Source organism: Xyrauchen texanus, chromosome 31 (assembly GCF_025860055.1).
Source record: "Xyrauchen texanus isolate HMW12.3.18 chromosome 31, RBS_HiC_50CHRs, whole genome shotgun sequence".
NCBI lineage: Eukaryota > Metazoa > Chordata > Actinopteri > Cypriniformes > Catostomidae > Xyrauchen > Xyrauchen texanus.
The window spans coordinates 20,914,360-20,941,806 of NC_068306.1; the positions used below are offsets into that span (position 1 = coordinate 20,914,360).

The 27,447-nt window shown below is 38.5% G+C and overlaps 2 protein-coding genes across 4 annotated transcripts in view; both read left to right on the forward strand.

Moving 5' to 3' along the window:
- Positions 1–6,740, forward strand: part of LOC127624642 (actin filament-associated protein 1-like 1) — a 31,906-nt gene extending 25,166 nt beyond the window's left edge. For 2 of the 3 annotated variants that reach the window (XM_052099452.1, XM_052099453.1), the window contains exons 12-19: positions 449–660; positions 752–897; positions 1,000–1,072; positions 3,955–4,054; positions 4,201–4,368; positions 4,964–5,139; positions 5,290–5,418; positions 5,867–6,739. In XM_052099452.1, the coding sequence (XP_051955412.1) occupies positions 449–660; positions 752–897; positions 1,000–1,072; positions 3,955–4,054; positions 4,201–4,368; positions 4,964–5,139; positions 5,290–5,418; positions 5,867–5,893 (1,031 nt within the window). In that variant the 3' untranslated portion in view covers positions 5,894–6,739. Of the gene's footprint in view, positions 1–448; positions 661–751; positions 898–999; positions 1,073–3,954; positions 4,055–4,200; positions 4,369–4,963; positions 5,140–5,289; positions 5,419–5,866 lie in introns of all 3 variants that reach the window. The other variant, XM_052099450.1, reaches the window with a different exon arrangement.
- A 424-nt stretch (positions 6,741–7,164) lies between these two features.
- Positions 7,165–13,982, forward strand: LOC127624648 (grpE protein homolog 2, mitochondrial-like). The gene is made up of 4 exons (XM_052099461.1): positions 7,165–7,300; positions 8,324–8,483; positions 12,673–12,754; positions 12,862–13,982. The coding sequence occupies exons 1-4, from the start codon at positions 7,224–7,226 to the stop codon at positions 13,194–13,196; spliced, it is 654 nt and encodes a 217-aa protein (XP_051955421.1). The 5' UTR covers positions 7,165–7,223; the 3' UTR covers positions 13,197–13,982.
- The last annotated feature ends 13,465 nt before the right edge of the window (positions 13,983–27,447 follow it).

The window sequence follows — 27,447 nt, forward strand, 5'->3', positions numbered from 1 at the left end:
AAGTGATTTTTTTTTTTTGCTTTTTATTTTTAATAAATTTGCAAAGATTGCAAACAAACTTCTGTCACGTTGTCATTATGGGTTATTGTTTGTAGAATTTTGAGGAAAATAATTAATTTAATCCATTTTGGAATAAGGCTGTAACAGAATGTGGAAAAAGTGAAGCGCTGTGAATACTTTCCGGATGCACTGTATTGTGCTTCTTTAGCTCAAACAATGCTACAGAATTTTTTTTCAGGCCGGACCAGCTAATGCATATGCACATTCTTGAGTAATCAAACAGGAGATCCAGTTTTACAGCCGTGATTTTTAGTGTTACGATACCACTATAAAAAGGCGGAACTACAGTCACCATATTTTTGCACTACAATTTTTCTAATTCATATACAGTATATACAAGTTGTCTGTCTTGTCCCCTCATAATGTCTCTCGGTGTTACTCTTGCTAGGCTACTTGAATGTTCTGGTGAACCAATGTTGGAAGGAGCGCTGGTGTTCTGTGAGAAATGGAACACTTTATCTTCATAAGGACAGAGGGGACATTCACACCCATGTTAACTCTACAGCCCTTCATGGTGTAGAAGTCTTACCTGGTCTTGGGCCCAAACACCCTTTTGCGTTCCGCATCATGCGAGGCTGCACAGAAGTAGCAGCCTTGGAGGTAATAAAATGGATTTTCATGAGAGGTCTTTATGTATGATCAAAATTTGGGTCATTCTTTAATATTGTAAACCTGTGTCCATGACAATAAGGCGAGCTGTTCAGTAGAGATGGGTCGCTGGCTGGGGGTTCTGTTGGCTGAAGCAGGCAGTGCAACCACCCCCGAGGCGCTACATTATGACTATGTGGACGTGGAAACTATCAGCAGCATCCAGAATGCAGCACGGCACTCTTTTCTGTGAGTAGATCTGAGTATATTTAGCATGCTGTGTAATTTACAATCTTTGATTCTCAGGGTTTTTATACTAATTCTGTTCAATCCCATTCTTTGATGCCATAGCTGGGCGACCACCTCCAGCAGCGTCTCCACAGACCCACGGACTTATGACGAAGTTCCCTATGAAAGTGTGATGGTAAGGTGCAATAGTAGCAGATACATTGGAATTCTGATGCTTTTCAGTGTTTTAGAAATGTTCTTCAAAGTATTCAGTTTAGAAGTAATAATTGTGACTTATTTGTTAAGGACTTTTTTCTTTATATATATATACACTCACCTAAAGGATTATTAGGAACACCTGTTCAATTTCTCATTAATGCAATTATCTAATCAACCAATCACATGGCAGTTGCTTCAATGCATTTAGGGGTGTGGTCCTGGTCAAGACAATCTCCTGAACTCCAAACTGAATGTCAGAATGGGAAAGAAAGGTGATTTAAGCAATTTTGAGCATGGCATGGTTGTTGGTGCCAGACGGGCCGGTCTGAGTATTTCACAATCTGCTCAGTTACTGGGATTTTCACGCACAACCATTTCTAGGGTTTACAAAGAATGGTATGAAAAGGGAAGAACATCCAGTATGCGGCAGTCCTGTGGGCGAAAATGCCTTGTTGATGCTAGAGGTCAGAGGAGAATGGGCCAACTGATTCAAGCTGATAGAAGAGCAACTTTGCCTGAAATAACCACTCGTTTAACCGAGGTATGCAGCAAAGCATTTGTGAAGCCACAACACGCACAACCTTGAGGCGGATGGGCTACAACAGCAGAAGACCCCACCGGGTACCACTCATCTCCACTACAAATAGGAAAAAGAGGCTACAATTTGCAAGAGCTCACCAAAATTGGACAGTTGAAGACTGGAAAAATGTTGCCTGGTCTGATGAGTCTCGATTTCTGTTGAGACATTCAGATGGTAGAGTCAGAAATTGGCGTAAACAGAATGAGAACATGGATCCATCATGCCTTGTTACCACTGTGCAGGCTGGTGGTGGTGGTGTAATGGTGTGGGGGATGTTTTCTTGGCACACTTTAGGCCCCTTAGTGCCAATTGGGCATCGTTTAAATGCCACGGCCTACCTGAGCATTGTTTCTGACCATGTCCATCCCTTTATGGCCACCATGTACCCATCCTCTGATGGCTACTTCCAGCAGGATAATGCACCATGTCACAAAGCTTGAATCATTTCAAATTGGTTTCTTGAACATGACATTGAGTTCACTGTACTAAAATGGCCCCCACAGTCACCAGCTCTCAACCCAATAGAGCATCTTTGGGATGTGGTGGAACAGTGTAGTGTATTTGTAAACTTGCATGATCAAAGAGCATTATGGAAATTCATACTGTTTATTGTGAGTGGGACCAACTTCAGACCTGTTGAGTGTTGTTTTTGCAATCCGGCAAACAAAATCCTCTGTACTTGGAGTTTTAGTCTGAAGGCAGCAACAAAAGTAGCTATGTCATTGCGGTTTTAACCTAGTTTAATCCCTATTGTTGTAGTAGTAATGATGGCCAAAGATAAGGGTAGAAAAAATAGGGGGGAGAAATAAAAAAAGGTGAAATAAGTTCAAATAAAACTAAATAAAAAGTACATTTGAATGACACTAAGTGACAGTATTATTAAAACTAATGCCGTTTTGCATGAGGCTGATGCCGTGCAACAAATTTAAAAAAAAGGGCATCAAGGACAATTAAAATCATAACAGCAAAGCCAACATTATATGTTTGTGTGCATGTCTGCACTATTACATGTATGTGTGTATTCTTGTATGTTTATTTGAATAAGAACGTTTGTATATACATGTGTACAAACAACTGCACGGCATCAGCCTCATGCAAACCGGCATGAGTTTTAATAATACTGTCACTTAGTGTCATTCAAATGTACTTTTTATTTCGTTTTATTATAACTTTTTTCCACCTTTTTTTTCTATCTTTGACCATCATTCTATCTCTCACACAACAACTCCACTCCCACTTGTCTCCAATTCCACATCCCAACCTTTAGCTTCCCTCGGCCCATCCCATCTATCTTCACTGGCCACCCCCTTTGGGTTTCTACGCAACACATACCTTTCAAGTATGCTTTGATGTTTAACGTACAATTTCAATCTATCTAATCGAACAAAATCCACAGATTGCGAGTTGAAAATAAATACTATTAGTATACTATTAATACTTTTAGTATATTTTTAATTGACTGACCCGGTCTCTCCAGATCTCCTAACAGTACTATTTCTAGGGTCAATTTTAAATCAACGCTATGCATTTTCAAACATTTCTGAACCTGAGACCAGAAACAGGCTACCTGAGGGCAATACCAAAATTGATTCTGTATCTTCGCATACAAAATCTGCAGAGCTTCAATGATTTTATGCCCCAAATATTTAACAATTTGTTGGTGGCAAGAATTCTATCTAATAATTTTAGCTGATAAGCACGAAGTCTCGAATCTTGCTTTGTTTTATATATCAACTCATACACCCTGTACCATGGAATCAGTACATCAAAAATCTCTCCCCACTTATTTTGCAATCTGTATGGCACAGTTGTCAACATCCTGGTCCTCAAATGAAACTGGTATTCTTTCCTGTTTATGCTATTTTTATTCCTCCGCCAATTTTGATCCTTATATTGGCAGACAGACCATTTCCCTACCTCCTTCTGCTGCCACCTGCCTCATCCATTTTTGGGGTAATGCTGTAATCAATTTGTTGTACTCTTGGACTGAGCAGACCTTCTCGTACAATTCTGATAACTCCTTGAAGGACATAATAGTAGTAGCATTTCTTCCTTTGTTGGCGTGAGTTCATGTTGTGCAAGTCTGTGATAAACAGTCTTCATGTTATGTCTAGTCAGCTAAAAAACTTTCGACATTGCATGCACATTCTTTCTAAAACAGGAACTTTTAAGTACATCCTTTTTAAGATCATTGTGTAATCTCTAAGTAAATATAATCACTGTAACTGTAATTTCTTCCTTTTGTTAACCTCTACTCCATCTCCCTCACTATCCTACAGGTCGATGAGACACAATCTAAACTGAAACGTTATTCCTCAATGTCTAGTGTGGATACTGCAAAGGCTGACACACAGGTCACAGTAAAGCGACATGGTTCCTGTAGGTCTATTTTCATTGGACTATCACTGTTGACAATTTAGTTGCCATTTGAGCTCCATCTCTAAAAGCAATCATTATCATAACTTTACTGATGTGAGACATGATGAATGTCTAATCAATTGCCGTTCGTTGTTTTTGTATTGTAGCTGTGAATCATTATGGTAAATATGGAAAGACGAGGGCAGAGGAAGATGCAAGGCGATATCTCACTGAAAAAGAGCACCTAGAGAAAGAAAAGGAAATTATCAGGAAGAGCCTGCTGTCACTACGCAAAGAAAAGAAGGAGGTGAAGGACAGGCTGAAAAATGCAACGGGTAACTGAATCTCCCTAATTAAGACTTGTTAATTACACAGTATTTTATATTTAGTGTTAGAGAGTGTCAACCAGTAACATATAAAATGGCTGGTTCCAATTTTTAGGTCAATATTAGGGGTGTTAACATTTGCATGATTCATAATTATTTTCAAAATTATGCTCCTCGCCTCCTGCCTCGGCCACTGTTCCATTGAATGGTTCTGCGCTGAAAGTAAGTGGGTATCTGGATATGGTGGATTTATTCTACTACAAATAGGTCAATAGTTGTGTTCTGGTTAATAAAGGAATCCATTGGGTATTATTATTGAAATTATAATAGATTATAATCTCTGTAGATGATGCATTTAATTTTCATTGTGTCATCAATTAAATTTGATACACGAATTTAACACCCCTAGTCAATATTAATTACTGGCACTTGGTTGAGTCTTGCATTGATTGGCGCCACCTGCTGACAAAATCCTCAGTTTATTCATTATGTGATGTCATGGTCATTGTACTGTAAATACAGTATATGAGCTGTTCATTTAATATTATATAATAATTATATATAATTTGATAATGTATTTTTATGCAATTCTGTATTCAAACAGATAAGCAGCAGAAAGCAATGGAGCAGCAACTGGCCCAACTGGAAGAAAGCTGTCATCAGAAGGAAGCTGAGCGTGTAGACCTGGAGTTGCAGCTCACGGAGGTGAAGGAGAAACTGAAGAAGTCTCTGACTGGAGGAGTGCTGGGTGCACCTGTGGAGAGCAAACCCCCCATAAAGGTACCTGCCCAAAAAGCCTTTAAAATTATGCTAAATGAAAACAGACTGAGCTATATTGTTAGACTCTTATATGCATAACCCCTCTTTGTCTTCAGAGTAACCTGATGTTTCAGATAGTGAAACTAATATAATAATCTATAAAACATTTAGGTCTCAGTTAAGAAAAAGGAACATGTATACAGTGACCCGAATGTACCAGTCAACTGTGCATCTGAGATGAAGAAACGTCCCCCGTCTATCTATGCATCCACCAAAGGAAATGTGATGCAGAAAGCAAAGGTATACAGCTTAAAGGGATAGTTCACCCCAAAAATGAATATTCTCTGATCATTTACTCACCCTCATGCCATCCAAAATGTGTATGACTTTCTTTCTTCCGATGAACACAAACTAAGATTTTTTTGAAGACATTTTCAGCTCTTTTGTATAACTTTTATGCTGCCTTTGTGTGCTTTTTTGAGCCTCAAAGTTCTTGTCACCATTCACTTGCATTGTGAGGATCTACAGAGCTGAGATATTCTTCTAAAAATCATTGTTTGTGGTCAGCAGAAAAAAGAAAGCGATACACAGCTGCGATGGCATGAGGGTGAGTAAATGATGAGAGTATTTAAATTTTTGGGTGAACTATACAATAATCTAACAGGTCTAATTAAAATTCAAAACAGTTGTGCTTAAGAATTTATAACATTTATTCTATTCTGCTCTGCTCAATTCTATTTTTATACAGGAATGGGAGTCAAAGAAGGGGATGTAATTATACAGCTGTCATCAAAGTTGTCTGAAGATCTACGACTTAGACTGCCTTCAAGTTTCTTAAAGCAAAAAGAAAGAGCAAGTCAAGGAGAGATTGCAAAAAGTGAACACTCTGTCTGTCCAAATATTGCACTTATCTAAAACATTTTTAATTGGAAAGGACAATTAAACAACTTTAAGGCAAATATGTTCATATATTTGATTGTAGTCTGTATGTGAATAAAATGTATGTTAAATAATTGCATGAAAGACAATAAGGATAAGGGAATGTTACAGAAACAAAGTATTTTGTATAAATATATTGTTAAAATGTGTGCCTGAATTCTGTGAAGTTTTTGTTTTATTTTTTTAGCCATATAATGTCAGCATATTGGTTCCTGCTGATTTCTATGTTCAGTACTGAGTTACAGTGTTAAAATTTGTATATGCTATATAAAACTGAACTACATTCAAATGATTGACCCCCTTTATATACAGTATATAAACAACACTAGGGCACTTAATGTACCAAATTTATTTATTTATACTTTGTAAATAAATCCATTTCAATGGAAATTATTTTCTTGTTCTTTTTGTCACTTTATAGTAACATGAATATTCGTGTTTTAAAAAATTGGTTTGTTGGAGTTCTGTACAAAAACCTTACTCACAGCAGCGCCATCTTTGATTTTTGAATGACAACGAGGTTGTGATGGATATACGTAGTCTATTCAGCGCTTTAAAGTGTTATTGGATCAATCCGCGGAATAAAACCTGAAAAAATTTATTTTCAAGAACACTCAGTAGACCAATAACTCAAAACAACATGAGTTGTGCAAAATCAGATAAGATCAGGAGCTTTTTACAGCTTTAAAATGCGAGTCCCACTGAAGAGATGGTAAGTCTATCCCTCAGCCTCGTTTTCATTGCCATTAAAATTCAAAGATGGTACTACTGTGAATAAAGTCTATTTTCTCCTTCACACTGTTTACAGGGTGTGAGAACAACAACTAAAATGAGGTGTTGTCTGAGGGTTGTCCCCACTAAAATATCAATAAAATATGTGTATTGTAAATAATATAATTATATATATATATTATTCGCCAACATTTTGACGAAATTTTCGCCCGTCCAATGGTTTAAATAAAATCTTCTGAAGTGATCTTCACAAATGAATTTGTTTTGTGATATGACCGTTTATTCAATTGCAGAATCTCCAGAGTCACATATTTGTAGAGCCACGTAATCGAGGTTCAAATTCATTTTAAGGAATCGACTCACCAATTCTGAACAGTGAGTGACTCGCTTTGCGTGTCACGCGTGCTCGACCACCCACGTTCACTACTGAGGAAATGGCTGTACGTTTTCTGTCCGTAACGAGAAGATATTCCGTCGATTTGTGCAGGTTAACACCAAGCGCGTCCACCAGGTAAAACATTTATATGAATTATTATGCACAAAAATAAGACGTTTTTATTCGCAAGTTCGCCCTTAATCGTTTCAAGTGTCGCGAAGAAGCGTCGGTGCTAACTGGTTAGCGAGTGAGTAAACAGCCGATCGGGAAACAAACGACGATATAACGATGACGTTTAGAAACCACAACGATGTTGAAGGATTGAAAATGTCAAATACGTCGACATTTAAAGTTATGTATCTTAAAATTGTGTCATTTAGGGACTTACAGCAGTTTTTAGTAAGTAGGAAAACCCGCCTTCACATCTGGATCTTCCAGTTGCGCAACTGTGAGGGTATGATTAAAATAAATCATACTTTTATAATACTTGTTTATCTCTATAAATGTATATGAATAACCTTGTTCCATATTGTAATTTTTATTATCTTGTAGTAGTCTGATATCACTGATTTTGCACCTCCCGCTACTGCTAGGCTTGTGATTGGCTCTTTTGTGTTTAAGGGATTGTTTGTTGTTTTCATAGCTTCAGTTTCCGCTTTGTAATCATTAATCCTACGGGTCATTTACTTTAACAACTATTTACGTCAGTGGATTTAAAATGTAATTACCCATGTTTATGAATGGATTTCATGACATTCCTGTGGGAATGTCTCTGTATTTGTGTACCGATTTTAACCGTGTGCAATGGCCTGCTGAAGGATTTTTGTTTTGTGTCAGCTAATGTTAGTTTGCCTTTCAGATTCTACGTCGAAAGTACGTTCTAAAGAAAACGTGCGTTGCGTGTATTTCTCTCTCGTGAGCTTTGCTGTTCAGTCGAGCATTGAGTAGTATTGTGTTCAGCAGAAACCTGAGTGCCAAAAGCCTCCACGTTTAACTGTGGTTGGATGTAATGCCTTTAGTTGCCCCTTTTAAAAAGCAAAAGTATATTTATAAGTAATTTCCATGATGTGTATCTGACAAACCTAATTAACTCCAAACTGCTTAAATACTTTGAATGCAATATCCACTTTTCCCCATTCTTTCCTTCTTTTACTCCAGGTCCATTATTGGCCTCTTCAGCACTGCAGTGGAACAGCATAGTGCTGGAGATGATTGTCATGGTGACGATGGCGCCGATGACCATAACCATGCAGTGACAGATGTCCGGATGTTGGAGATGAGAGCTAGAAAACTTGAGCAGCAGGTTCATGACCTCACGGTAAGTTCATTGTTGAGGAAAAAAAGAGGTTTTTGAAATTACTTCTTGTAACCACAATAACTGTATTAAATGAAATTACTGTGATCACTGTGGTAATTTCACACAGCAGGTAACTGCACTTCCAGATTCTTTTAAGCATAATTAAGTAATTTGTGTACGTTTTTAGAAAGAGATATCTATGTTTTACATTGAAGAAATATTAGAAGATTCTTTCTAACTATCTCAAACCCAGTTTTAAAGGTATAGTTCACCCACAAAATTAAATTCTCACCTTTGAATTGTATTCATCCTTATGCCATCTCAGATGTGTATGATTTTCTTTCATCTGCTGAACTCAAATTAAGATTTTTAGAAGAATCAAATTATTCTTTGGTCTAATCAGTGCAAATGAATGGGTCCAAAAATTTTGAAGCTAAAAAAATAATAATAAAAGTAATCCATAAGGCTCCAGTGGTTAAAGAAAACTATATGATAGGTGTGGGTGAGAAACAGATCAATATTTAATTCCTTATTTACTATAAATTCTCCTCCCTGCTCAATCAATATCCACGTTAACAGTCACATTCGTTTTGTGTTTTTGGTGATTCACATTCTAAATATATATCACCCCCTACTGGGCAGAGAGAAGAATTTCTAGCAAAAAGGACTTAAATATTGATCTGTTTCTCACCCACACCTATCATATCACTTCTGAAGATGTGGATTACTTTTATACCGATTGCAAATGCTGTTTGCTATCATGAGTTTAGGGCTGCAACTAACTATTGTTTTGATAATCGATGAATCTAACGATTATTAGAACGGTTATTCGACTATTCTGCGACTATTGCAATGATTAATCATTAGCTCTTAACCGACTATTCAGCTTGTGTCCTGACTTAAAAGGTTGTATTAAACATGTTTACTAACAATAAAGAGGACAAAATCATCTTTTAAAAATACCTCTAAATGACATTCACTGAATTAAAAGGGGTAAATACTTTTTATAAGTTTAATTAAGAAATTCACTGCAAAAAATCGTCTTATCAAGTTCTTTTCTCTTGTTTTCCATTTAAAATTTTCTGAAAAAAAAAAAATGCATTTTCTTGAGAAGCAACATATAAGATATTTAGACTTGCTTTAAGAGAATTTATCTTAAATATAAGTGTATTTTATATATCATTGTATTTTTTACTTGGTTATACTTCTGCGAGTGCAGTAAAGCCAAAATATATGAATGCAGGTGAATGCATCTTTTTTTAAAGGATTTTTAGATTTTTTCAAATGTTTGTATTTTTAATATTAGATTCAGCATTCTCAGATAATATTTTTTCTTCTGCATTATAGCTGCAAAAGAAATTGTATGTTGTTTTAAAGGAGTTTTTCATATTTATATTGGAAAACAAGCCAAAATCAAATCAAAAACTTATTTTGTTGCGGTGTATAAAGGGTGAAGACTTCCTCTCTCACCTTTCTGTTCACTTCAATCCATCTTTAACTTACTAAAAAACAATCTCCCTCTTATTAATAAAGCTGCATACTGCCAATTTTCTTCACGATAAGAAATGCGCAGTAACATATATTATGATTCAGTAAGTCACGAGACATCACGTTCTGCATTAAGCGCGCATGCTCTAGGGACAAGCGTCCCGTGACAGAGTGTGGCTCAGCCGGGTGCAGTTTCAATCTCTCCCCCTTACCGTACGTTCACACCAGAGGTAGGGGAGCGTCAAATCGACCGGAAGTCATTCATTTTCAGTGACCGCCAGCGTCTCTCGGCGGCGAGAAGCGGCGCGGCGAGTATTGGGCGGCGTGGCCGTCAGATGGAAGTTCAAGTGCAGTCAACATTATGGTAATGAGCTGTGACGCGGTTCGGCGGCAACCTATTGGAATATAGAAGTGCTCCGCTCTAGCGAAGTCTAGAGAACATAACTGTGTAAACTTTGGTTCCCACTAAACATTCGTTCCGAAGATAAAATGGAGGAGAAACGAATTATTGCCGTGACGGGTTTCCCTGTAATATATGACCAAGACCACAGTTATTATTACAAATGTATTTTATTTTGATAACAAACAACTATAATTTTAATTACTTTCAGCCATCGATCGATTTCTTATTTTCACATTTTAAAGAGTTCATGAGGATATACGCTACTTGTGATAGGTCGGCAAAAAGTAAATGGGTCGACATGTCTGGATGTTTAAATTGCGGCCCCTTTAATTATAGTAAACAAAACAAAGCATTCTGAACAAACGTTGCCGCCTATTTCAACTACGTCAGAGCGTCCTCAAGCGTCGAAGGCAGGGCAGCCAGAGCGAATTTTGACGCTCTCGCCGCTTCTGGTGTGAACGTACAGTTAGATTGTGACATTTGCACCGCACAGAGAAATGCCAGAGTTTAAAGTTATTTACATGATCTGATGCCATATTATTTGAACTTTTAATAAAACTATAACGTATGAAATATAACTGAATTTATGATGTAACGCCTGGGTCTTTCCTTTAAAGAGCTCCGGATTCGCTTATTCCACAATGAGAGTGTTTCTGAAGCTGTTTGGAAAGTTTAGTGCATCTGGACTGTAATCTGTGTAATTCTTCCTCTGCTCAGTCTTGCGTGAACTGCAGTGCTGCTCTCGCACGCCATCATTACAGTTTACAGACCTCCTAATTTGTATCTATTTATATAATGGTACATAAACCAATTTGAATGTGAAATATGTGTGGAAAACAGTCTGAAGTATTTTAAACTTGCATACAGTGCATCCGGAAAGTATTCACAGCGCTTCACTTTTTCCACATTTTGTTAAGTTACAGTCTTATTCCAAAATGGATTAAATTCATTATTTTTCTCAAAATTCTACAAACAATAACCCATAATGACAATGTGAAAGAAGTTTGTTTGAAATCTTTACAAATTTATAAAAAATAAAAAAAAAACGAAAAAAAATCACATGTACATAAGTATTCACAGCCTTAGCTCAATACTTTGTTGAAGCACCTTTGGCACCAATTACAGCCTCAAGTCTTTTTGTGTATGATGCTACAAGCTTGGCACACCTATTTTGGGAAGTTTCTCCCATTCTTCTTTGCAGGACCTCTCAAGCTCCATCAGGTTGGATGGGGAGCGTCGGTGCACAACCATGTTCATATCTCTCCAGAGATGTTCAATCGGGTTCAAGTCTGGGCTCTGGCTGGGCCACACAATGACATTCACAGAGTTTTCCTGTAGCCACTCCTTTGTTATCTTGACTGTGTGTTTAGGGCCATTGTCCTGTTGGAAGATGAACCTTCACCCCAGTCTGAGGTCCAGAGTGCTCTGGAGCAGGTTTTCATCAAGGATGTCTCTGTACATTGCTGCATTAATCTTTCCCTCGATCCTGACTAGTCTCCCAGTTCCTGCCGCTGAAAAACATCCCCACAGCATGATGCTGCTACTACCATGCTTCACTGTAGGGATGGTATTGGCCAGGTGGTGAGAGGTGCCTGGTTTCCTCCAGACGTGATGCTTGCCATTCAGGCCAAAGAGTTCAGATTTTGTTTCTCATGGTCTGAGAGTCCTTCAGGTGCCTTTTTGGCAAATTCCAGGTGGGCTGTCATGTGCCTTTTACTGAGGAGTGGCTTCCGTCTGGCCACTCTACCATACAGGCCTGATTGGTGGAGTGCTGCAGAGATGGTTGTTCTTCTGGAAGGTTCTCCTGTCCCCACAGAGAAATGCTGGAGCTCTGTCAGAGTGACTATCGGGTTCTTGGTCATCTCCCTGATTAAACCCTTTCTCCCCTGATCGCTCCGTTTGACCGGGCAGCTCTAGGAAGAGTCCCGGTGGTTCCAAACTTCTTCCATTTACAGATGATGGAGGCCACTGTGCTCATTGGGACCTTCAATGCTGCAGAAATGTTTCTGTACCCTTCCCCAGAATACTTTGCTGTGAATACTTTCTGGATGCACTGTATATCCTATCCTGTTTTACTGATAAGCAATGTTAAGGCATGCCGAATGTGTGCCCCTGCCTGTAACCGTCTGTGATACATGATTTATATTGAGATTGTGTTTTGGTATTGGGATATGGTATACATTTTACTTGTTCAGGTCTTGAAAAAGGTCTCAATTCTTAAAGATGATTTTTAAAACTCTGCGGCAACCCTGCATTAACAAGGAATAGTCTTGCCTTTATTTAATAATTGTTCATCAAAATTCTTTGTGTTTTTCACAGGAGAGGTACAAACAAGCTCTTACTGATTCAGACAATGTAAGAAGTAGAACAAAGAAATTTGTTGAAGATGCCAAACTCTTTGGTAAGCTACTCATTTAGCTTTACTAACACATTATAGCTTGCAAATCATACTGGATATAGGTATGTGTTCCCTTTAATATTACATTAATCTGTTGTGCTCTCCTTCAGGGATTCAGAGTTTCTGCCGTGATCTCGTAGAGGTGGCAGACTTGTTAGAGAAGAGCGCAGATGTCAAAAAAAAGGAAGGAACACAGCAGCTGATACAATACCTGGCACATATACATTGCCGGCTGCAGGACGCATTCACCAAACATGGACTAAAGAAGATGACACCCATGGGAGCCGCTTACAACCCTTATCAGCATGAAATAGTCTGTCATACCCCAGCAGAGGGAGTAGAGCCTGGCTCTATAGCTGTGGTAAAGCAAGACGGTTACATTCTCCATGGACGTACCATTCGTCATGCCCTCGTGGGTATTGCTGTAAAGACACAGGAGCATTAACATGGCCGTGGTTCAGTCTTCTTCTGCTTAACAGTTTCTTTACACTCTTAGAATGTACAATACCATTGTTTTTACATCTCTAGACAACAACATTTGATTTACTCTGAAATAATGGTTATGTATTTATAAACAGTGTTTTTTCTGATTTTTCTAGCTTTAGATTTACAGGCCCTGTTTTTTCCCCCTTATTCTTATTTATAGGATGTTTACAATGCCCATTTAATGTTATGATGGATTCAGTCATAACACACACATATATTGTGTCTTTATGATTCAGACTGACTGATTTATTGTGTTACAGGAATTGTAGTGTTGTAATGACGCAAAAATTGCACTTTACACCCATGTCGTGGTAGTTTGTGTAAGTGATTAGTGGCGTTTGAAGGAAAAACAATAACTTTTAAAATAAAGCTTTAGTGGTTCTTGAATGTGTCAAGTGTTTTAGGCCACCATTACCTAAAAACAATTGCTAAAATGGAGGGGGAGGCGGGGTTTGGGGAAAGGGTGTAAACAGGATATATATATGTGTGTGTGTCCAAATTGGAATTGAATGGAATAATTTGGGAGAGAAAAAAATAAAACATGTATTTATTTGGTTTGTAATAGTTTGTCCTGATAGGTTACTCTTTTTGTAAACGAGAAGAAATTGTAAGCAATTCACATTTTCCTTTCAAATGAACGTGTTTACAATATTATGCTATGTAAATGTCGAAAACAATTAGTTTCTTCTTTTTTTGTATGTATACTATGCAGAAGTGTTGACTGAATAAAATCTCATTATTTGTCCATTCTGTGCACTAGGGGTCAGTGTTTCTAAAATAATCTTTCAGTGCGCGTGTCGCCAAAATACGGATGTAAAAATGAAAAAGAACGCAAATGTGCTGAGAGTTACTACACATGTGAGCTGTGGAGCAACACATTTCTCCGAAATTAAACCCCAAATTGTATCATATATATATATATATATATATATATATACACAGGTGCATCTAAATAAAATAAAATATCGTGGAAAAGTTTTATTTCCGTAATTTAATTCATAAAGTGTAACATTCATATATTCTAGATTCATCAGCCTACACATAAAGTGAAATATTTCGAACCTTTTTTGTTGTAATCTTGATGCTTACGGCTAATGGAAAACAAATGTTCAGTATGTCAAAATATTACAATAAAGAATTTGTAATACAGAAATGTCGACCTTCTGAAAAGTAGGCTATGTTAATTTATGCACTCAATACTTAGTCGGGACTCTTTTTGCACGAATTACTACATTATTGCCGCACCAGTCTGTGGCACTGCTGTGGTGTTACGGAAGCCCAGGTTGCTTTGATGGCGGCCTTCAGCTCGTCTGTATTGTTGGGTCTGGTGTCTCTCATTTTCCTCCTGACATACCCCATAGATTATCTATTGGGGTCAGGCCAGGTGAGTTGGCTGGCCAATCAAGCACAGTAATACCATGGTCAGCAAACCAGTTACTAGTAGTTTTGGCACTGTGTGAAGGTGCCAAGTCCTGCTGGAAAATGAAATCAGCATCTCAATAAAGCTTGTCAGCAGATGGAAGCATGAAGTGCTCTAAAATCTCCTGGTAGATGGCTGCATTGACTTTCGACTTGAGAAAACACAGTGGACCCAACACCAGCAGATGGCATGGCACCCCAAATCATCACTGACTTTGGAAACTTCACTCTGGACTTCAAGCAACTTGGATTGTGTGCCTCTCCACACTTCTTCCAGACTCTGGGACCTTGATTTCCAAATGAAATTCAAAATTTACTTTAATCTGAAAAGAGGACTTTGGACCACTGAGCAATAATTATTTGCAGTAAAAGGAGCCCCGACCAAGTATTGAGTGCCTAAATTAATAGTTTTCAGAAGGTCGACATTTCTGTATTATAAATTCTTTATTCTAATATTTTGAGATACTGAATTTTTGATTTCAATGATGTAAGCCATAATAATCAAGATTACAAAAAAAAAAAAAAAAAGGCTATGAAATATTTCACTTTATGTGTAAAGATTCTAGAATATATGAAAGTTCCACTTTATTAAATAAATTACGGGGGGAAAAAATTGAAAAACTTTTCCATGATATTCTGATTTTTTGAGATGCACCTGTAAATATATATATAATTGTTTTGCTAAATATGACAAAAATGAAGAGACAAAATATCAAGAATTAATTGCTAATGTAAACATCTCAAACCCTCTTGCATAGCGAAAACTGAGCAAAAAGCTTTACAAATGTGTCAAGAAAGGAGAAAGATGAGTTTTACTATTCCCATGTTCCATTGACCACTATTTGATCTCAGAAATGTTTGATTGAGATATTTTAATGCAATTATCTTTTCAACCTTTAGGATTGTTGTGTTTGCCAGGGACGCACTTCCTATCAACCTGTATTGGGCACTGGTGGCTCAGTGGTTAAGGCTCTGGGTAGCTCCAGGGGCGCTGTATCATGGCTGACCCTGCACTCTGACCCCAGCTTAGCTGGGATATGTGAAAAATAAATAATTTCACCATGTATATGCAGAAAAGTATGTATAATGTGTGACAATTGATCAATTTATTTATTTTTATTATATTGCCATTTACCAATCATGTGTGAATACGGAATCCTTACCTATGCTTAAGTTCCATCCAAAGTTGTAAGTGCATCAAAAGTTTACACATGCATTTAAATTTTCTTCTCTGAATCAGATTGCACATACAGGGTCTAAAGGGTTAGTTAACACAAAAATGAAAATTTTGTTGCCATTTACCCCCCTATGTCATGCATTATATGACTCTATTCCATGCAAAACTAAAGGAGAGGTTAGATAGAATGTTGTCTCCATTAACTTTCATTGTATGACGAGAAAAAAAAAATCAATGCAAGTTAATGGTGACTGAAGTTGTCATCCCATATATTCTGCAGTATATCTTAGTTCCACAGAAGAAAACATAATTTGGATTACTTCTTGTTTGTTAATGATGATTTAATTTTTTTGGTCAACTATTCCTTTAAGAATTTAAAACAACCTTATTTATTTTTAATTGTTGATACTGATGTACTTGTATTCATCTTTCTGTAGGGTCTGGGCTTATCAGCAGGCTCAAAGTGGCCCACCTGTGTCATCGTGGTCAAACCCCATGATGAGTGTCAGGAGAACTATACACTTCCAGAGTGAGGAAAAAGGCTGGTAAAAATCACTCTGGACCCCACTCACCCAGCCCACTACCTTTTTGAACTGTTGCCTTCTGGCCGGCGCTTCAGAGCTCTGAACACCAAAACCGTCAGACACAGGAACAGTTTTTTCCCTCAGGCTGTCCATCTCATAAACAATTAAATTGCCCCATTGAGCAATAATTATGTGCAATACACAGTTAAGTCTATTTATATTATCCAACATATCCACTTCTGCCATTACATACATTGCTCTGTACATAATATACAGTTTTTTGTTCTTTATATAACAGATTGTAATAGATTTGCACTACATGTGTATGTGGGTATGTATGAAGGTGAGTGTATGTATGTAATTATTTATTTGAATTCTTCTTTTTTTTTTTTTAATTATCTATGTCTTGCTGCTGTATTTGTATTGTTGTACACTGGAAGCTTCTGTCACCAAGACAAATTCCTTGTATGTGTAAGCATACTTGGCAATAAAGCTGATTCTGATTCTGATCAAATTATTGCCGTGGGTGACTGCACGGACTTCGTGTTCACCAGTGCATCTGTTGAGTCATTTCAAGATTGACCCCTATTCTTGATTATTTGTCTCTTTTGCAACCTTTTCGTTTGCATGAGGGAGCACAGATGTATGATTACAGTTGATGGGACATTTAGTAAATGAATCTTTTGTTGGAATGTGCCTGTCACTTCACAATAGACTGAGCCATCAATGAGCCTAATGTATTTTTCAGTATTTGCTGCTCTTGATGTCTATAATGTTTGATTGTCGGTTACTTATATATATATATATATATATTTATTTATTTTTCTTAACCGTTTGTTTGAATGGGTCATTGAATTGGTTTTGGTGAAATGAAGATCTAAGAGAGATCATAATAAATCCAATAGGCTTTTTGTATTATGCTCCACATTATCTTGTTTCTTTGTGGGTTCTTAAATCAGTTCAGTTCTTTCACTTTCTTAATCCAGACAAACCTCTTTTTCATAGTGCTTTTTTAAAATGGCTTTGTGGTGTGAGACAAATTATTTCCTTTAAAAACAATCATTCCATTGTTTACGTTTACATTTTTGACAGTTGGGAGTTTGAAATAACAAGCATTCAACATCAATGTAAGTCTATGGGATTTTTACTGTTTTTTTGAGCGTCTTCTGTTTGAAAAGTTTAAGTTTGCTTAGTTTGAAAAGTCATAGCACACTACTCCAGAACAGTCAGAAGGTCTGTGACAAATTTGGTGGATTTAGCTTAAAAGCTCTAGGAGTTGGTGATAGAAAGTTTGGTCACATTTTTCAAAATTCCTGAACTGTGTAAACAAATAGTATGCTGGTTTCGGTTTGAGGAGATGAAAAACAAGCAATTTAATAGAAACATTCCATGTGTTTACCCCTTCTCTACTCAAATTGTTTCAAGCAAAACATTTGACTTTAACAAACGTGAGTTCCTTAAAGGTATATTTCACCCAAAACTTTATATTATCTCATTGTTTACTCGCCCTCATGCCATCCCAGATGTGTATGACTGACTTTCTTCTGCTGAACACAAATTAAGATTTTTTGGTTTTCCATAAGACTCCAGTGGTGTAATCCATGTCTTCTGAAGCAATCTAATTGGTTTTGAGAGAAAAGACCAAAATATAACAATCATAGCGATTGTGATTTCAAGCTCGATTAAAGTTCCTATAGTGCTATCTAGTGCTCTGCACACGCATAAAGAGCTAGGAAGTCATGATTGTGCCTAGAGGCAGCAATGGCAATATGTACAGTAAAAAATGAGTTATATTTTGGTCTGTTCTCACACAAAACCAATTAGATTGCTTAAGAAGACAAGGATTAAACCACGGGAGTTGTGTGGATTAATTTTATGCTCACTTTATGTGGTTTTGGAGCTATAAAATTTTGGTCACCGTTCTCTCGTATTGTACAAAGCTGAGATATTCTTCTAAAATCATTGTGTTCAGCAGACAAAAAAAAAATAATATATGTCTGGGATGGCATGAGGGTGATTAAATGATTTTTGGGTGAATGGCATGATCGCCTAATGGATTTGATTAATTCTGTTATGTTTTGGTGTTAGTTGGTTTGTCTTACTTCAAAACAGTATTAGTTAAAATTACAGAAATATGTATGATATTATGAACATTTTAAAAAATGGTTAAGCATACAAAATTAACTTCAAGTTGACACCCTCATGTAAGCTGACTCTCTATCCCTTACTGAGCAATGGCTGACTTAAGCTCTTTATTTCCATCCTTTTAATTTTCTTTGCATTGTGTTAATAAACACGTTAGAATGAGCTAAATGTGTCTGAGCTTGACTAGTGTACTTTTCTTAAAGTCATAATTACAAAATAGTCATATATATATATATATATATATATATATATATATATATATATATATATATATATATATATATATATACACACACACAATATCAGCCACAACATTAAAACCAGTCTGGCCATTCTCTGTTGACCTCTCACATCAACAAGGCATTTCCATCCACAGAACTGCTGCTCACTGGATGTTTTTTGTTTCGGGTTAAATTCTACAGACTGTTGTGCATGAATTTCCCAGGAGATCAGCATTTACAGAAATAGTCAAACTAGCCCGTCTGGCACTAACAATCATGCCACGGTACAAATCACTGAGATCCAATTTTTTTCCCCATTCTGATGGTTGATGTGAACATTAACTGAAGCTCCTGACCCGTATCTGGATGATTGTATGCACTGCACTGCCGCCACATGATTGGCTGATTAGATAATCGCATGGATGGTTGTTGGTGCCAGGCAGGCTAAATTGAGTATTTCTGTAACTACATATATATATCAATCACCTACAAGTTGGCCTACTCCTATCTTTGGTGCAGATCTGGGCATGTCCACATATATGTGGTATTATCTTTCCAGAAACTGATTGTCCTTTAAAGATTGTCTCCCAGTGACCTTAGTTTCCATTCACACAGCACAGTTCTACCGAAAATACTGTTGTCTGTTGTGAGTCTTAGAAACGTAAAAGTGTCAGTCCTGTTTAGAAACAAATTGTGTGTATACGTAACCGTATTTCACTGATTTACTCTAAAACAGCACTGGCAACCGTATTCTGCTGATGTGTGAACGTGTCCATAGATAGTCTTTCTTTTACCTGCTGCAAAATCTATATTGTAACATGATGACATGAGAAATGTCCCATCATTCTGTTCTCTAGCACTCATATATTCACTTAAAACACATGCCTGTAATAAAATACATTACCACAGTAGTGTGTCGTGCCTCTTTGTTTGGTGAGGCAACACACTGTATGTTAGGTGTTGAAACTCTCTTGAGTGTGTTATGTTTCACTAGGCCTAGATTCCTGGTGCTTGTTCAGTCTGTGTTGACATCTTAAATATTTAATGCTGAAATGCTCTTACTCCCATGACGGTTGTTGTTTTCTGGCACAAATTACTCCCAAATCATGTATAAAAACACAAGAGAGGGATTTTAAGTCCAGCACTTGGTCAAAACTTGAGAGCAGAATGATGTAGCTAGATAATAAGAGTACTGGCAATTTTTGTGATGAGGCACTTAAAGACACCAAGAATAGGAGGTATGGACTTCTTTAACTTTTTAATTTGTACTTGTTTGGGATTATACAGTTTCCATGTTTCTGGATCCAGGATTACAGTTGTACTTTTACCGTGTCTGAGGAGGTACTTGGAGGAACTAATGTGGCGAACGAACTTAAGGCTCAATGACAATGAGGAGCAATACTGAAATTTATCTTTTGCAGTCAAAGGAATACTGTGTGGAATTGTGGATATTTTTTTATGTTATGATACCTGAGATTTACTTATACGCATTGATGAGCTCATTATAATACATTTCTTTAACTGAACACAAGCTGTTGCTAAAGGGATAGATCAATTCTGACATCATTCACGCACACTCATGTTGTTTCCGAAACTGCATGACATTCTTTCTTCCGTGGAACCCAAAAGGAGATGTTAGGCAGAATGATAGCCTCAGTCACCGTTCACTTTCTTACAGTGCATCTTTTTTTCCATACAATGAAAGTGAATGGGGATTTAGGTTGTCAGTCTACCCAACATCTTTTGAGCACCACAGAGGAAGAATAATCAAACGGTTTGGAGGCGAGGGTGTGGTCGAGCAGTTATTATTACTGAGTGTTTTGTTTGAATGCTGAAAAGTGTAACTTTATTTGTGTATGCTGAAAAGCACTCTTTGTTTTAAGTAAGCTGTAAAGCAATTGCTGTGTATTAATAATTCAAATCTGACTCACGTGGATCGTGGAAACTGGCTCTCACTTCCTATATTTCTGCCTGACAACTAACTTTGTTACACAGGTTTGGAAAAACATGAGAACATTATTTTTTCAACGAACTTTTCCTTTAATGGATGAGCTGTTGGGGTAGAAACAGCATTATTGTGCCACAAAAAGGAAAGACAAGTTAGTGACAAGGACATTCATATGTCCTTTCTGTGGGTGTGTGTTCTGTGTTTTGTGTGTGTTTACTCTCAACAACAGGCAGACCTTAGAGATTCAAAGGACAGGGTCTGGCATGAGTCACCTGTGTCCAGGGGGTGGTGACACATCCAGTGCCACAGTGAGTTTACCAAACATGCCTAGAGTTCAGCCATGTTGTAGTGTACACATTTCAAAGTGTGGTCAGTGTTTAATGTGGGCACTCGAGAATAAGCAAGCCAAAATTGAGTTAAAAGTAATCAAATCCTGTATTTAAAGAGTGTGATATTGTTTTGCCAGTATTGCACCAGCATTCAATCGTGCTTGCCAAGGCAAGTACAAAATATAACCTGTCTATTGAATATTAAACTTCAGCACGCAACTCTTCCTGCATTGTTTCAGCTAAGGACATGTTACCCAAGGTCGGTTAGTGGACCAGACCAATGGGGCCAGAGCCCCAAGGCCTCTAACTGTCAGGGGCTTCAAGCTGTTGGAAACCCAGAAACAACCCACTAAAGATTAAGTGTTTATTCTCTCTATACCAACTGTATTTCTTGCAATTGTGACGTTTATTTTGTCTCTTGTAATTTCAACATTACATCTACTAGCAATTGTTACAGTAATCTTTAATGATGCCACAAAAAATGTGACTTATTCAGGAGCACTGTTACTTTTCTAAGCGATCTAATGGATTTTTGCCTGGCAGATGATAAATCAAGCAAAAAATCCCATAGTCTTACCATAGACCATATAGACCATAAAATGTATCGGTTGACCACTACTCTTAAATATGGCAACCACTGGAAGAACGACAATACCCATATTCTCTGTAAATATTACCCACAAGCCAGTAATCACATTAGTTATTTATCTAATATTTTCTCTATTCTGCCGATGTCCAATTCTTGTATGAATCAAACTTTGAGTCAGTTCTTTTCAATGAATTGTCCAAAACAAGTTAGCAAACACCTGAATTGTTCGCAATTCGATTTAAATTATTCGGACAGCTGACTAACATGCCTTAGCAATCACAAGAACACCCTAGCAGTGCTATAAACACTCAGAACACCTTCGCAACTGATAAAAAAGACCCTTTCAACACCCCAAAACAGCTCAGAATTATTTTGGCAAGTTTTACACTGGCAAGCAGCACCACTCTAAAAAAATAAAATACAAATCTAGCTAAAAAAGATACAAATAATGAAAGATGTTTTATTGTTGTTTGCTAACTTGACCTTGCTGTAGTGTTAATTGTTAAAGGCATAGTTCACCCAAAAATGAAAATGCTGTCATCAGTTACTCATCCTCATTGAAACTATTATTCTGCCTAGCATGCCTTTTGTGTTCCACTTAAGAAAGTCATATGTATTTGGAACAACCATTAAAGCTTTTACATTGCACAGAAGGAAAGAGCACTTTTGATGACTTGTGAGACGGCAAAAATTGTGAAACTTGGAATACAGAGCACTGTGTGGTTGGTTTTCTTCCACACCCTTGTCTATCATTTTGTGTTCATCTTTATCTCCCCCCCATATCTCAACACGTTTTCTTTTTCTGTTATATCTTCTATCTGTTGACATGTTAAACGTACCAAGTAGGCTGTTTAAGGTGGAAATGCAGAAGAATGCAGGTCCCAGCCCATTTACTTTTCTTAGTATTGTAGCTCAAAATGTCTTTAAGAGAGTTTGGCACTGTCCTCGTGCATGTTTAGGGTGTCAACATCGCACATGCTGCCTGCCTTCCCCTCTCGAACCATCAGCACGTGCCTCTGTGACACCCCCTCGCCTACGCTCACCTCCTACCAATTTCAGTCCACCAGCTACAACCGGTTCACGTCCTATATTGCACGTAAAATTCGACACTGTACATCGGATCTCACCGCTGGCTATATAAATGGAGCATTACTGGAATATTAGAGCTATGTCTGTACTCTTGTGTGGCCCACCTCTGCCTTTCAACGCTCTCTCTAAATTCTGGGCCACATCCCCCCTCCAAAAAAAAAACTGTAGTTCTTTTAACTGTAAGACAAGTGTGGTAAACTGAAAGCAGTATTACTGCAGTACTGAAAACTGCAGGAATACTGCATCCAAATTACCACACTTGTACTGCAGCACTGAAAGTGTTAAGAGCACCAATCATTGGCAATGTAGTTTTAAATATTTAACTGCATGATTTGTTTTTATAGTTAATCACAGAGTTTGAAAATGGTGAAATATATATAATATCGTGACAACTTGCCCCAGTGTGACACATCATTGATAAAACGCAGGAGCTGTCCATGGTTCTAAAGCAGCTATAGGGGATATAGTGATGTGCATACGCCCTTGGCGCCAAGCACGCTGCCATAAATCACAATGATTTCTGGGACAGCTTCGGTGGAAGTGATCTCCCCAGTTTGAACTGAGACAGACACTGTAGAATGGCTGAAGCAGTAAGTCTCTTTGCTGGAATAATAAAGCCTCTGATTGCGCCAATCACAGCCAATCGTCGAGGTATTTCAAGATGCGTACGCCGCTCAGTCTCAGAGATGCGAGAACCGCATCGATGCACCTTGTCAATGTGTGAGGAGTCGGGGACAGTCTGAAGGGCAGGACTTTGAATTGATACACTGTTCCCTCGAACGTGAATCTCAAAAACATCCTATGACATCGAACAATTTTGATACAAAAGGATGCATCCTTCAGATCTATCGACGAAAACCAATCTTGTGGGCGTACATGCGATAAGATCCATTTCTGAGTAATCATTTTAAATGGGCGCTTTATTGTGCGATTTAAATGTCTCAGATCCAAGATTGGCAGAAGTCCACCATCTTTCTTTGGAACAAGAAAATAACTGCTGTAAAACCCTTTCTGTGCTTAACAATTTGGCAAAATCTCTATTGCGACACAGAAACAACATTTTGATCAATATTGTGAACAACAATATTCCTTTCACAGCAAACAGTAGTGGGGAGATGGGGAACAGTGTTTTGTGTCTCCAATCGGAGACGCAACATAAAGCTCAGCAAACTTATTCACTGAGCCTCCAAAAAGAACGGCTGGAGACACTGGAGCATCCAACAGAGTGGCTTTTTCCTTGTCACTCCTTTCTGTGAAGGTTAACCATATATGTCGAATCCAGAACTGCCAGGTGTAGTCTGTAGCAGTGCAGAGCAAAGGCATGCTCGTTCATTTGCCTGAGGAGCTTGGCTTGAAATACCTGAAGCACTGCCATTGCGTGAAATGCTGATCCAGCTTCTTCTGCCGCTGAGTAAGCTTTTGCCGCAATTGTGGATGTTTGTCGACGCTGTTTGGAAGGATGTATGTGTGCCGCTATCACCTCCTCCACAGGGGGTAATTGGGTATAACTGTTTTCTGCCCCATGATCCACATTAAAGAGGATGGCATCACTGCACGTTCACCCAGAGAGGAGCACGTGCCAGGACTTTGTTCGTTAGCACGTGCCAGGTCAGGTTCGTTATGAACTGGAGAATGAGGCAGATTTGTGGGACGCTGCCTTGATGCTGTTCATTGAGGCGAGACTGTTCAGGTTCCTCTGGGGAGAGCACTCAAGGTGAAGCTCTTCGACCACCCTTATAAGGATAAGGTTAGCAGTGGCGCGAGCATGTTCCTCTCCCTCGCTGGGGGAGGGGTGGCAGCATCATCCACTGGACACTCGCCTGATGCAATGAGAGACATGACATCATCATTGTCATCCCCAGCGTCAGAACCGCTGCACGAGACGAGGCCGCCCGCTCTTTCAGAAGGTTGGAGCTCGTCTCGCACATAACGTAAAACATGTCATTCGGAGAGATCGCAGACCTCGCAGCCCCGCCGTGCCTCCTCGTGTGAATCCTCGGGTGTCAAAGAAGAGGCGGGTGGGAGTGTGCGTGAGGCTAAATCGTCCCTCAGAAAGAGGGCAATTCGTAAGTGAAGCGTCTTGAGACTCATGCCCTCACAGTGAGGACAGTCTGTCTCCATAAGAGCTGTCTCTTCATGGGCGTGGCCCAAACAGTAAATGCAAAAAGACGCGAACGTGTAAGTGACTCTTTTAGATATAAATATATAAATTAATATATATTTATATTTATATCACACAATATACAATACACAATATACAATTGCTCTGTAAGGATACACAAACCCTGGCGAAGTACTATGGTGAACCAGGATGCTGATGCCCGTTCACCAGTGATGTGTCAAATGGTGAGGCGGAGTGATGTTCGCTGGAGCACTGCAGGGGAGCGGAAAGTCTTCCCGTGAAGATTCAGCCCGCTGACTCGTGTATATCAATGGCAAAGGTAGAGGGCTTCTTGACAAGAAATGATCGCTGTCTTGAAGGAAGAAATTCTGAGGAAATGGTGTTTGTGCACCTGTTTTTATAGCGAACAGTTTCGTGCCAAAACAGGCCATAACCAATATTAGAATATTGCCGTTATTGTAGCGAGGTTTCAACTAGGTTGTGTAAGAATTACTACGCATGTCAAGTGTACTGAGTCGGAAGGAAACTTTAGTTTGCAGTGTTTGTTCTGTACAAAAACAAAATACAGTTAATTGCAGGGCCCAAAGGCCATTTTGTGGCGTGTTCTGCATAACGAGGTGGCCCACGCCGCCCCATTTCGCAGCCGGCCCACCGGGAAAAGTCCCGGTTCAACAAGCCTCGTTTAAGAGACGGCCTTCATGGAGCAAATGGAAACAGAACATATCATGGTTGCTATGACCGCACGCCACTCTTTATCAAGCATGAGCGTTTTGAGTGAGAAAGGGAACAAAGTTCCTTTAGAACGGAATGTACTGGATGAGGTAAAAGCAAAGAATTGTGGGTTGTGAGTGCCCATGAAGGATACACCACATTCATCCTCCGAATTTCCACGAAAGAAGGTCGCATTTGAAGGCAGCATTCGAAGTGTCCTACTTTCTTTTCTGAAACGAGACGGGCTCGATGACGTATACGGCCGACAAACACAACCTCCGGAGGAAGCAGCCTTCCAAAAGAGACACAGCATGTGTGTTTGTTTATGGTGTGTGCATCTCTGTGTAAGGTCCCCGGTTGCGTCGCAAAGGTTCTGCCCTATTGCAACTCGTGTTTAGATAGATCTTACACAGAATAGAATAGAATGCCAGAATCTAATATCAAATTGGTAATTACGTTAATCATGTTAAAAAAATAAACAATGTGTCAAACATTGTAAATTAATTGTATGTGTTAATTTCAACAGCCCTAATTTAGACGTTTTAAAACTGCAGTTTTGTTCAATGTGAAAACTGCATTTGCAACTGAAGCTCCATTTAACTGCACTGAACTGCAGGTGAACTACACAAACTACAGTTGAACTGCATTGATTTAAAATTGTTGTTTTGCAATGTACTGCAGTTACAGTGTTGAATTCAGGTATACTTCACTGAAATGTAGTAGAACTACACTGACCTGCACCTGCAATTGTAATGTAGTACAGTATATCAGTACTGCAGTTAAAAGGCATTGTATGTGCAGTATAGCTTGTCATTATGCAGTACAGCATCTTGTGCTATACATAAAATGGCACTTTTCGCATTTACATTTATGCATTTGGCAGACACTTTTATCCAAAGCGACTTACAGTGCACTTATTACAGGGACAATCCCCCCAGAGCAACCTGGTGTTAAGTGTGTTCCTGTGGGGATTGAACCAGCGACCTTCTGATTAACAGTTATGTGCTTTAGCCCACTACGCCACCACCACTCTGTTTGCTACATAGATTGCAGTAATTCTATCCCAGGCAAATGCTGGTAATAAAGTAGGTGAAACAAAATATTTACTGATTTCTCTGTATTCTGTTGAGGAATAATTCTGAGCCTGGGGCACGAGGAAGGTAGACCCGCTGACCCTCGACACCCACTGACTCTTTACTGTGAGGAGTGTCAAGCTGGAGTAATGCCCTCTGTCAGCACCATAAAAAGAAGGGAGAGAGTATAAATGGTAAAAACTACTGAGAAGTTGTGTGTCAAGCAGAGATTTTGTTCAAGATCATTTGAATTGCTCATTGTAAAGGTGCTGAAGGCCAAAATATTTACACAAAGTGAGAAGAGAAATGGACTTAGTAAATTATACTGTCCGAGTGCTTTGGAGCTTTGGGGTTTACGCTTTAGACATGGCTTTTGACATCAAGATGTCAGGTCAGGCTTTAGATAACAAAACCCTTAAGATCTTTATAAATGGCTGCTGCTTGACCTCTATTTGCATAACAGTGACATTTTTATTTGAACTCCAAAGCCTTTGTTTGTTTAAGTGCGTGTGCGTGTATCGGGCTATTTGGGTGTGAGTGTGCCATCAGGACAGCCTTGGGGCAACCTGTTATCCCTCTCTACATACAGTAGGTCTCACCAAGAGCTTGTGGGGGCATGTTCTCCACCTCTGACAGCTTTGCCGTTCCTAATCTCCTGTCAACCCTGCCATCCAGTATACATTTGAGTGCACCATCCACGCCCCTTTGGAGTGCAGTGCTGAAATCAAAGGGGTCTAGCAAGAGAAAGTCACCAAAGATAAATGAATCCGCTGGCGACAAGCATCTGTTTGATTGATAAACCATTTGACAAGCATCCATTTGGCACAAATGAAAGCTTACGCCATTGTTTCATCCATACTGAA